The 12,045-nt window shown below is 46.3% G+C and overlaps 1 protein-coding gene across 6 annotated transcripts in view; it reads right to left on the bottom strand.

Moving 5' to 3' along the window:
- The window catches only part of ATE1 (arginyltransferase 1), an 88,962-nt gene that overhangs the window by 58,004 nt on the left and 18,913 nt on the right, over positions 1-12,045 (bottom strand). For 3 of the 6 annotated variants that reach the window (XM_044296650.1, XM_044296649.1, XM_044296652.1), the window contains exons 6-7: positions 7,274-7,488; positions 3,464-3,592 (exon numbers count right to left, since the gene is read on the bottom strand). In XM_044296650.1, the coding sequence (XP_044152585.1) occupies positions 3,464-3,592; positions 7,274-7,488 (344 nt within the window). The remainder of the gene's footprint in view (positions 1-3,463; positions 3,593-7,273; positions 7,489-12,045) is intronic. The other 3 variants (XM_044296654.1, XM_044296651.1, XM_044296653.1) reach the window with 1 other exon arrangement.

The raw sequence follows: 12,045 nt of genomic DNA, 5'->3' as shown, positions 1-12,045 counted from the left end.
CAGACGGAGGCTCCGTTCAGAACGGATCCGTCTGCATTATTTTAGCATATAACAGCTAAGTGTGAAAATAGCCTCGTACGGATCCGTCCAGACTTTCAATGTAAAGTCAATGGGGGACGGATCCGCCTGAAGATTGAGCCATATTGTGGCATCTTCAAACGGATCCGTCCCCATTGACTTACATTGTAAGTCTGGACGGATCCGCACGCCTCCGCACGGCCAGGCGGACACCCGAACGCTGCAAGCAGCGTTCAGCTGTCCGCCTGTCCGTGCGGAGGCGAGCGGAGCGGAGGCTGAACGCCGCCAGACTGATGCAGTCTGAGCGGATCCGCTCCATTCAGACTGCATCAGGGCTGGACGGCTGCGTTCGGGTCCGCTCGTGAGCCCCTTCAAACGGAGCTCACGAGTGGACCGACGAACGCTAGTGTGAAAGTAGCCTAAATCTGCAGCATGTTAATTAGGATTTCAGCCTAGGAATTTACCATTTGCAATACACAGGGTGAAGTCTGTGGAAAACCCTCGGCATTTACGCATTGAAATTTTGATAACGCGGAATTCTGACTGATACACTGCAGATTTTCAGAGGCGGAAAGTGAAGATACCCTGAGAAAAAACACATTTAAGAAGGACTCCCTCTACCGGGCTAGGTCCTAGGCTGCGGTGGTGATAAGAGGTATCATTTTCACTGCAGTGACAAAGAGAAATTTAGTGATTCAGAATACAGACCCCATTAGAAGACAACGAGGTATGTCGTACGCTGTTGGTATCTATCATTTGACTTATCAGGGACACAGTCCCGGTTTGAACCACAATGCAGATGTGAACACAGCGTATAAATAGCCTTACTAACAGTAACTACAGGTAGGTAGTACAAAGGTAGGGTACGTTTTTCTTTTTCCTGTGATACGGGATAGGCCATAAATGTCCGACAGGTGGACTAAGACCCACACCTACTGAGAGAAAAGAGGACCCCTGACCCCCAGGGCTGGCAGACAGGCCGGATGCATGGAGAGGTGGCAGCTCACATACACAGCTCCATCCAAAACTATGGAAGTTATGAATTAAGCAAGTTTGCTCCACTCTATGTATTCACTCTGCCGAATAAACTGAGCAGCAATGAGGAACAGGCATATAATCAAAACGGGGAAAATGTGGGAAAAAACTGTTTAATACGTTCAATCAATTTTGTGTATCTAGAAAAACTCAACATGCTTATGTAATTAAAAAAAAAAAAAAAAAAAAAAAAAACACCATGAAATTCATGTGTGTTTTTGAGGGTGCCGTTTTTTTGTTGCACAATGTTTTAGGGCATTTTATAATTTCCTACTGGCCAACACGTAACATCTGGCCGAGGCTTCCTAGAAGGAAAACATTCATCACATATTCCTCAGCAGCAGACTGCCAGTAACTGGTCAGTGGTCTGCAACATGATGAGAACCTACACGTTCCAGCATGCCTTGCATGCTGCAAGCATATGGAATGCTGGGAGGCCACAAGTTGAGGGCCATCGCTGTAAATGAACTAGGAGGCATCAGCCATCGGAGAAGCCATGGTTTTACTCTCCAAGTTATGTTTACCTCCCAGATGGAGTTAAAGAGTTTGTGTCAGCATGATCAACCCTATCCATATTACGTGGTAGGGTTGACCATGCTGATTAAAACAATACCTTTGTTTTCTCTGTAGACAAAATGGTTCCCGAAATATCTTTTTTTTTTTTTTTTAATATGTAAATAAGTTGGTTCAAGTAGCAAGGGGCTGGCCAGGGCCCTTGGAGCACTGCTTTTGTAAAGACCCTAAGTTCTGGACACTCCTCTGTCCCCATTGATTGGCAGGGCTAGAAATCTTACCTAGCCCCGTTTTCATGCACCTGCACCACGGCGCTTGTGTACTTGATCTGCTATTGCTTCCGGACCAGTGCATATCCAGACTGTGCATACGCCGATGATGCGAGGCTAAACCTGGAAGACGAGGAAATCATTGCTTCCAGGTCTACTCTCAGGAAGCAGGAGGAGGAGGCGATCCAATGAGCAAGCGCCGAGCCACAGTGCAGGACTACAGGACTAAGTAAGATGTCTAGCCCCATCAGTGAAGGGGATAGGGGACTGTCCAGAGCAGAGGGGCGTTCTAAAAGCAGTGCTCCAAAGGCTCCAGCTGACCTGTTGGTGCTCAAACCAGCTAATTTACATATTACTAAAAAAAAAAGCTGATCTCTCTACCTACAGAGATAAATGTATCATTTTAATCAGCATGGCTCTACCTGCAATATATCTGGTGCAGTAGGGTTAATCAGGTTCTTTAAAAGGGACCTTTCATCAGTTTTTACTTGCTAAAAATTGCTTTTTTACTGATCCGCTCCTCCGTTGCAGCGCTGTGATCTCCGTTCGGTTTTGGCGCCCTGCATGCTGATCAATAGCATTGGTACAAGGAGGAGCAGACGGGCATGTTTCTCAGGGGGCGCCTCCTCCTCCCTGGCTGTGATTTGTCCAATCGCAGTGGACAGTGTCACAGCCAGGGAGAAGGTGAGCGTTTTTCTCTCAATGGCTGTGATGCGCTCCGCTGAGATGGGACCACACCACAGCCAAGGAAAAGAGACGCCCCCTGAGAAATCTTGCCGTTTCCACTTCCCAGTAACGATGCTACTGATTAGCATATAGGGCGCCAAAACCGAAGCGGGGGTGCACAGCACCACAGCAAATATGAAAAAAAGCGCAATGACAAATCAATTCCTGTACCGAGATACAGGACAGCATGAGAAATTTAACAAATAGCACACAAAAAGTCTCATGAACGTCTATTAACATTGCCCAATACAAAACTACCGGCCCAAAACGCCCATTCTCCCACCCACCGCACAACACTGCCAAGGCAGTGCATGAACACCTGAACGATTACAGCTCGGAGAGCAAATGTCAAGGGTATCATAAGAAAGTCAATATCTCATTCACTCCTTAAAACTAGAGGGGGCACAGACCCCCACACAAGCAGAGCACTACCACAATGTAACTGGAACACGTAAAGAGACTGAAAGCGTTTGTCCTGCTCTAGGCACGCAGAGATTGCTATCACTGGGTTGGCACCCTGTAAGGAGAAGTGAAGAAGGTCACTGCCTATTTGAGCAGAACATCGAGATCCTGTTTAGATTTCTTCGCTATTTAACTAGAACATTCGTGATTATGGCTGGCACACAAGCAACCGCAAGCTGCAGGAATAGCAGCCTAAGGAATGGATCAGAAACCAAATCCAGTTTGTGGTGCCATCTGAGTCAGGTCACGTTATCTACCTATGTGTGTGCAGCAAGGGACACACAATGGAATCTCAGGCCGTCAAGGTCTTGTGAAGCGCTGGCTGTGCTGGATAAATCTGAACCCATTGCAGAAGGAAAAACAAATGGGTATAAAACACTACAATTTATCCTATCATTCTTATGCTGCCTGCAAGGTTCTGGTGTCTTTGGTCTTCTGACCTGGCTCACAGTTGGCTTGTCGGGTGGGTCCTTGTGAATGGTCATCTGATAACGCTTATATACTTGGTAAGACTCTTGAAACGTTGCTTTGAACTGGTGGCTGGGAGGAGAGGACCTCACAAGTTTTACCTTCAAAAGGAGTGAAATAAAACACAGCCGTTACGGCACCTTAGGAGACATCGGTCACCCCAGACGGAGAAGGGACACCATGCAGGGCATATTCATGATGCAGAGAAAGGTACAGATTATAAAACATTGCTACACAATAAAAAAAAGAATTTAAAAGGGGTTCTCCGGGAATAATTTAAATTGGCAAAGGCGACTGGTTGCCACCACTTCTATAGCTGCCTAGGGGGATGAGGGGGTCAGTAATGATGTGATCCTGCCTACGATATGCCATCATGGCTGAGCAGCCTGACAGGAAAGCTCACCAATGTGTAGTATATGCAAGTGCCAAAGTGCAATGTGTAGCGACCTTCACCTCCATAGGCTGCTTTGCAAGTGGAGCAACCAGTACTACTCACATTCTAGGAGAGGATGCTGGGGGCCATTTTAGATCATTCCCAGAGAACCCCTTTAAACGGGTTGCCCATAATTTTTTTCCCCCCCGAAATGCTGGGACCACTTTAGAATAAAATAAGAAATACTCAACTCTTTAGTCCGTTCTGGTGCCCTGCAGTGTCCTTTTACTTCTGGGCAGAGGTCACGTGCCATCTATGCCAATCGCTAGTCTCAGTAGGGATGCTGCTGAGAACAGTGATGGGCTGTCGGGGAGCAGAGCAGTGGCTTAAAAAGGAGTATTAGTCATTTAATTATTTTAATGTGCTACTAGCCTTTAGGGGAAAACCATGTATAATGGGCAACACTTTTTAAAGTGGTTCTCTCATCATAGACAACAGTGGCATATTGGTAGGATATGTAACCAGTGTCTGACTAGCGATGCCAATAGCTCAAAAAGGTGGCAATGGCACTAGGGATGTGCTGTGCCAGTTAGTCTCCTAGGAGCTCTGCTCAGCTTATATTGAGGCCGCATGGTGGGCCAGTTATAGTCAACAGCTCTAAGTTTGCAGCCAGCAGGAGAGCAAGTAGCACAGTGCTTTCCCCTGTGACACTGTTCTGGTGATACATATGGATCCCAGAGGACCGCCACTGATTAGAAACTGATGACATACCCCAGTGATGACTCGAGATGCGGTATACATGACGTGACTGCCACCAAGCAGCTTCGCTGCTGGCATCAGTATCAATCAGCCTGGATATGAACAGTTGACAGACAGATTGGTTACTATGGATTCATTTCCTAACAACCCAGTCTTCTCAATGTGGCTGCCAAGTCCTGGGCAAAGTCTTCAACTCAAGAAAAAGAAGGGATTTAAAATAAGAAATGAAGCTTGCAGGACCTAAAAAAAAAAAGTAAGGCTAGTTTCACATCTGATGCTGTCCTCTTCAGCAGGCTGCCCAGGCATAAAACAGTTCTCCATATCCGGCATTCCTGGATATTGCCCTCCCATTGACTATAATGGGGCCTGGCAGAGAACAGTCTACTAGCCGGGAATTGGTCTGACAAAAACCAGCGCACACAATGGTTTTTGTCCAGCCCATTCCTACTGGAGAGGATATCCGCAGGTGCAAAACTTTCCTAAGAAATAAAAAAAAAAATGTATATATTTGTTTTCTCCCAAAAGAAAAACTCCACTTGTATCCACAGGCTGTGTGCGGTAATGCAGGGTAGATATAAGATATACAATTGTGCCTGCAGTGGTTTGTAAAGAAGTGTGAGAAAATTAAGATGAACAGTTGGGTCCGGAAAACGAGGCAGAACAAAAGATAAAAGGTAATAAATGGCATTTGGCAAATAAATGAATACTTTTTAGTAATGCAGAAGAGCAATTACTGTACATACAGTAATACAATGGGTGAGGTAATAAAACGCTGCAAGAGGAGACCAAAAGCACTGATTTGCTTACTAGAAAGCTGATAAAAAATGATATCATATTGCCCCCTAGTGGCTAAACACTATGGACAAGGAAATTGTGTACATGCAATATTGTGAGCGTCCATCATAAAAACATTAAATAATTCCTAACATAAAAATTAAAGGGGTTGTCTGGGAGTCAAATATGAGGACCTATCCTCCGTATGGGCCATCAATATCTGTTCAGAGGGGGACAACTCCCAGAATCCTGTGGCATCTTCCTAGGACGGTGACATCCCCTCTATTAGTCACAAGCGTTGCAGCTCAGTTTCATTCAATGGGATCGGGCAACATTACCAAGCACAGCAGCTATACCATGGCAATGTGCTTGGTATACTATAAAGAGGCCCAGCGTGGGATTGTTAAGAGACTGACCCTATATCAGAGTCCATAACCTTTTTTACTACGTAATAGTTAAACAGCTATTGGTGGTGTTTTTTTGGAAAAGATTATGATGTGACAGCAATGTCAGAGCATTTCACAATGCATTCATACACGGTCGAAAAAAATCCATAAGAAGTTGATGGCGTTGATGGGTATGGCGTTTTGGAATCTGCAAAATCTGGATTAGTTGCAAGTTTCATGTTCTGTAAGGCAAGGGGGTTAAATATGCAATAAAAGGTAAAACCATTTCTGCTGCATGTGAACATTGTCTAAGATTAAAAAGGTAGGCTATACTGCTAGTCTCAACTTGAACTGTAATACCCCTGTGAGGAGAAATACAGCAGCAGGCCCGAGTATAGCAAAGCTAGGCCGACTTGCCTTCGGGAGCCTGGAAAACACCCTGTAAGGATGCTGTAAAGGCAGCCATATTTATTCTTATCCAACTTTCCCATATAAAAGGAGAAAACCAAGCTGGTTTACTACATTTACTAGAGTCCACTGCAGAAATCCAAGTGTATAAGCCGTGGATCCATAGACAGATTAAAGGGGCGGAGCAGCACTAAAATATTGATGACCTATATTCAGAATAGGTCATCAATATCAGATCGACGGAGGTCCGACTCCCAGCACCCCCGTCCATCAGCTGTATGAAGGGGTAGGGTGCTCCGACAAGTGTCGCTTCCTCTTCAAACTCCCCTGTGCGTCATCTCGGTTGTAGAGGCAGCGGAGGGTAATTATAACTGCTCATCCTATTCACGTAAAGGCCATGATTGAGGTAATAAAAAGTAAAAGTACATGTCAATCTCTTTCCAGCAAAGCTAGAACCAGCCCAGTACATCAACATGGATCCAGAGATCTCCAATTGTCCTTCCAGAATTATTTCAGGCTGGCAGCTCAGGCGGCATGTCCTTTCTGATGCTTCTCTCTCCCTGTAACTGCCACAGCTTCTAACTTGTGCTTGACATTTCATATAATGTATTTCAATGGTGCTGTGACACCACAGTTGCAAAAAAAAAATATGTAGCCATACCCTTTTGTGTCAGGCGACACGTCGCCATGTAGCTGTACCCTTAAACTGAGCATGTGCGACCACCTGGGTGAGGTGGATAAGAAAAAGAGGAAAAACAGGTGGCGCTATACAGGTCCATTTTATTGAATAACTCAGTGGGTATAGTCGAGCAAAGTATTCAGATCCAGGTTCTGGTTTAAAAATGTAGAATATTTTTTGAAGGACAACGAATTGTACTTACACTGTGCTGCCTCTACAAGCAAAACAACGCGCCAGTAATTTTGAAGGAGAAGCTGAAAGGCGGGGGTGCTGGGAGTCGGACCCCTGCCAATCTGATAATGATGACCTATCCTGAGGATAGATCATCAATATTTTAGCGCTGCACAACCCCTTTAACTACATTCAAGTTTACATGTAGGAAAAAAAATAATATATTTTTTACCTCAAGTTTATGAGCTACATTGTCACGGTCCGGCACATCAATGAAATCCTCTATAGATTTGATGCCACTTGCTTTGGGTTTTGGTGGAGTCGGGGCGACAGCTGGTTGTTCCAACGCCTGATCTTTCTTTTGAAGCAGCATTTTCTGCAAGCGGCGCTCCTTACGGATGTCTTTGGCTTTCCGACAAGGTGGCCTAGTTGTATCTGCACCTTTACCTGGTAAAATAAAACCAAAATCTCAAAACTATATAACTGCACCTATGGATACAAGTCATAAAACTCCACAGAGATTTACACTGGCATATAAAACGTACCAAAGAGGTTGCCAAATTCCACAAAAATCTATGAGTCTTTAGAACAAAAGTGAATTCAAGTAGAGAAAGAAAGCTGAACGCCACTGGAGCCCCTAGCTGGCAACTGTGCAATGAAATATCGCCACCTTCTGGCACTTGTGCATCACTGCAACCCAGCACCAAAGCGCCAATATACTGTGGGTTGGAGAACAGGTAAAGTTCTGAAGGTGGAGACTGCATGAAATATCAGACTATTTAGACCACTCATACATACCCTAGACCCAAAGATAATTAATAACAGGTAAGGGGTGAAGGTCACCCACAATATCGTCCACAACCACAATTGTAGTATCAAAAAAGTGCTTTTACTGATTCATGACCATAGACAAAAACAGGACATAATCCCCAACATAAGGTTCCTGTTAGGGGGCTCTATACTGGCCTGCAAGATAACATCCTCTAAGAAAGGAGTTGCAGGAGAGTAAAGCTCCCCCTCCAGGTGTCCCAATGAGTTTCCTCAGGGGACAATGCCACCACAATAGACATATAATAAACATGACAGGCAAACTCAAAACATATAGGGTCATTTATCCAACTGGTGTAAAGTAGAACTGGCTTAGTTGCCCATAGAAACCAATCAGATTCCACCTTTCATTTCCCAAAGGAGCTGTGAAAAATGTAAGGTGGAATCTGATTGGTTGCTATGGGCAACTAAGCCAGTTCTAATTTACGCCAGTTTAATAAATGACCCCGATAGTTGAAATTAAAGCTAGAAATAACCCAAGCAAAGAAATGCTCCACTGATAAGTAGTCCCAGGTTGGGTGGTCAAATGATCAGGGTAATCGGTATGTCCTTTGCATCCAGGGCTAGAGAGATCCTCCAAATACCTACCTCCAGATGGAGAAATGAGGTATTAGGTCCTCTAGTATGAATTCAATGTTTTAAGCTACAGGGAGAGGCAGTGATACAGGTTTGGATGATATAAAGAGCTCACAAAACGGATGCCGGCTGTGATGATAGACAATCGTCTCTTCCCCCAATGATGGGGCATTGTATCACTGCTCAGTGTTAGGCCTCATGCACACAACAGTATTTTTTCACAGTCCGCAAAACAGGGTTCTGTTGGTCCGTGATCTGTGACCGTTTTTTCGTCCGTGGGTCTTCCTTGATTTTTGGAGGATCCACGGAGCCAAACTGATCCGTCCTGACTTACAATGCTAGTCAATGTGGACGGATCCGTTTGACCTTGACACAATATGGTGCAGTTGCAAACGGATCCGTCCCCATTGACTTTCAATGTAAAGTCAGGAGTCTCTTTTATACCATCGGATCGGAGTTTTCTCCAATCCGATGGTATATTTTAACTTGAAGCGTCCCCATCACCATGGGAACGCCTCTATGTTAGAATATACCATCGGATATGAGTTACATCGTGAAAACTCATATCCAACAGTATATTCTAACACAGAGGCGTTCCCATGGTGATGGGGACGCTTCTAGTTAGAATATACTACAAACTGTGTACATGACTGCCCCCTGCTGCCTGGCAGCACCCGATCTCTTACAGGGGGCTGTGATCAGCACAATTAATCCCTCAGGTGCCGCACCTGAAGGGGTTAATTGTGCGTATCATATCCCACTGTAAGAGATCAGGGCTGCCAGGCAGCAGGGGGCAGACCCCCCTCCTTCCCCATTTTGAATATCATTGGTGGCCAGTGTGCGGGCCCCCCCTCCCTCCCTCTATTGTATTTATAACATTGGTGGCCAGTGTGCGACCTCCCCTCTCTCCCCCCCCCCCCCCCGATCATTGGTGGCAGCGGAGTTCTGTTCGGAGTCCCAGTTTAATCGCTGGGGCTCCGATCGGTAACCATGGCAACCAGGACGCTACTGCAGTCCTGGTTGCCATGGTTACTTAGCAATATTAGAAGCATCATACTTACCTGCTGGCTGCTGCACTGTCTGTGACCGGCCGGGAGCTCCTCCTACTGGTAAGTGACAGATAATTAAGCAATGCGCTGCACAGACCTGTCACTTACCAGTAGTAGGAGCTCCCAGCCGGTCACAGACAGAGCAGCAGCCAGCAGGTAAGTATGATGCTTCTAATATTGCTACGTAACCATGGCAACCAGGACTGCAGTAGCGTCCTGGTTGCCATGGTTACCGATCGGAGCCCCAGCGATTAAACTGGGACTCCGATCGGAACTCTGCTGCCACCAATGATCGGGGGGCCGCACACTGTGCCACCAATGTTATAAATACAATAGAGGGAGGGAGGGAGGGGGGGCTGCACACTGGTCACCAATGAAATTGAAACTGGGGAGGGAGGGGGGTCTGCCCCCTGCTACCTGGCAGCCCCGGATCTTTTACAGGGGGCTATAATACGCACAATTAACCCCTTCAGGTGCGGCACCTGAGGGGTTTAATTGTACGGATCACAGCCCTCTGTAAGAGATCGGGTGCTGCCAGGCAGCAGGGGGCAGTCATGTACACAGTTCCTAGTATATTCTAACTAGAAGCGTCCCCATCACTATGGGAACGCCTCTGTGTTAGAATATACTGTCGGATCTGAGTTTGAAAAATTCAGCTCTGTAAAAGCTATTATGCAGACGGATCTTCGGATCCGTCTGTATAAAAGTAACCTACAGCCACGGATCACGGACACGGATGCCAATCTTGTGTGCATCCGTGTTTTTTCACGGACCCATTGACTTGAATGGGTCCGTGAACCGTTGTCAGTCAAAAAAATAGGACAGGTCCTATTTTTTTGACGGACAGGAAACACGGATCACGGAGGCAGATGACAAACTGTGCATTTTCCGAGTTTTCAACGGACCCATTCAAAAGCAATGGATCCGCAGAAAATCACAGATAACGGAACAACGGCCACGGGTGCACACAACGGTCGTGTGCATTAGGCCTAACAGTGATAGCCCTTTAGTGTGTAGCAGCAGAGGATAGCAGACTAATACCTGACTACACAGCTGATGAATATATGGTATCCTCAGAAAATAGGGAAGAGTAGGAAGAGAATGCCACCCCGCAGTTACAGCTCCTATGCCCCCCAGCAGTATATTCTGCTACTGCTAGGGAATGCTGCCTGATGGAGAGTCAGACGCACGGTCAGTCCTTACACCACCTGTGGTTAGTTCACGTGTAATCTGACAAGCAACAATCTCCTTGCCTGTGAAGCCCTTCTGATGCAAAGCAATGCACGAACACCCACCGTGGCGCAGCCACAGCGAATCGCGGTCCCATTCACTTTAATGGGTCCGCGATCCTGCCGTTCCGCAAAAAGATAGAACATGCCCTATCTTTTTGCGGAACAGAAGTACGAGACGAAACCCCACGGAAGCACTCCGTAGTGCTTCCATAGGGTTCCGTTCCGCATCTCCGGATTTGAAGACCCATTAAAGTAAAATAGGTCCGCATCCGTGATGCGGAATGCACACGGAACGGTGCCAGTGTATTGCAGATCCACAAACGCGTTCCACAATAAGGCCACGGAGCGCACAAGTTTGTGTGCAATAAGCCTAACCAGTGCCATCCACTACAACCCGGCATTGTGAAAATGAAAAGCAACCTGAAGGCCGCATGTTATAGAGCAGGAGGAGCTGAGCAGATGGACATCTTTGTATACTGCTGATGCATTTCAGCCAGCACAAAAGTCTCTGTCAACCTCGTAAAACGTAACCCTTCCTGACACCACACACATTTATCTATATATACAAATCAGGACACATGCCCCAAACCCACTCATAGCAAAATGTGCAGAGGCGATGTGTGCAGAGAACTAAACTGTACGACTATTATGTGGTGTACACACATGCCAATAGTCATACAGCATGTGTGACACAGAAGTTACAGACCGAACTTTAAAGAGCGTTCACCCACAAAGGACATTCATCACCTGTCCACATGGCTGCTCCATTCAAAGTCTACGGGACAGAGACAGCAGCATAAAATACTCAGACACTGAATGGAACAGCTGAAGTCATGCTGGCACGGTGCCCCCACTGCGGTTGTGGAGTGAAGAGAGCGCTCAGGATCCTTGTTCTGGTAAACAGTGGGCCCCTGGCAAACCAACATGTATCACCTCCCCTGTGGAGAAGCATCCATTGTGGGACAAGCCCCTTAAGACAAAACTCAAGTCATGTTTCTATAAGCCGATCAGGGAAAACATCTTCAAAGGAACCGGTACCATACGCCACCAGTTATAGCGTTTATGCGAGTTCATAATTAATGGCTAAAAGGATCAGAATCGTGTAACGTTATTAATTCAAACTACAGGTACTGCAGCTCAGTATGTTTGCTGAAGGTTTTATTTCCGTTGCACCGTCTTATGCGGATTTGCATTGGTAGAGTCTGGAGGGCAGAAGGGCACTGTACATTGTTCACGTGACCTAGTTGCAGCTCAGCCACGTTGGGGCTGAGCTGCTGCACGCAGTACGGTGCTGTGCTCGGAAAGCTGCCGGGAGCCAG

The sequence above is a fragment of the Bufo gargarizans genome, chromosome 6 (assembly GCF_014858855.1).
Source record: "Bufo gargarizans isolate SCDJY-AF-19 chromosome 6, ASM1485885v1, whole genome shotgun sequence".
NCBI lineage: Eukaryota > Metazoa > Chordata > Amphibia > Anura > Bufonidae > Bufo > Bufo gargarizans.
This window is presented reverse-complemented; position numbering and strand designations above follow the sequence as displayed.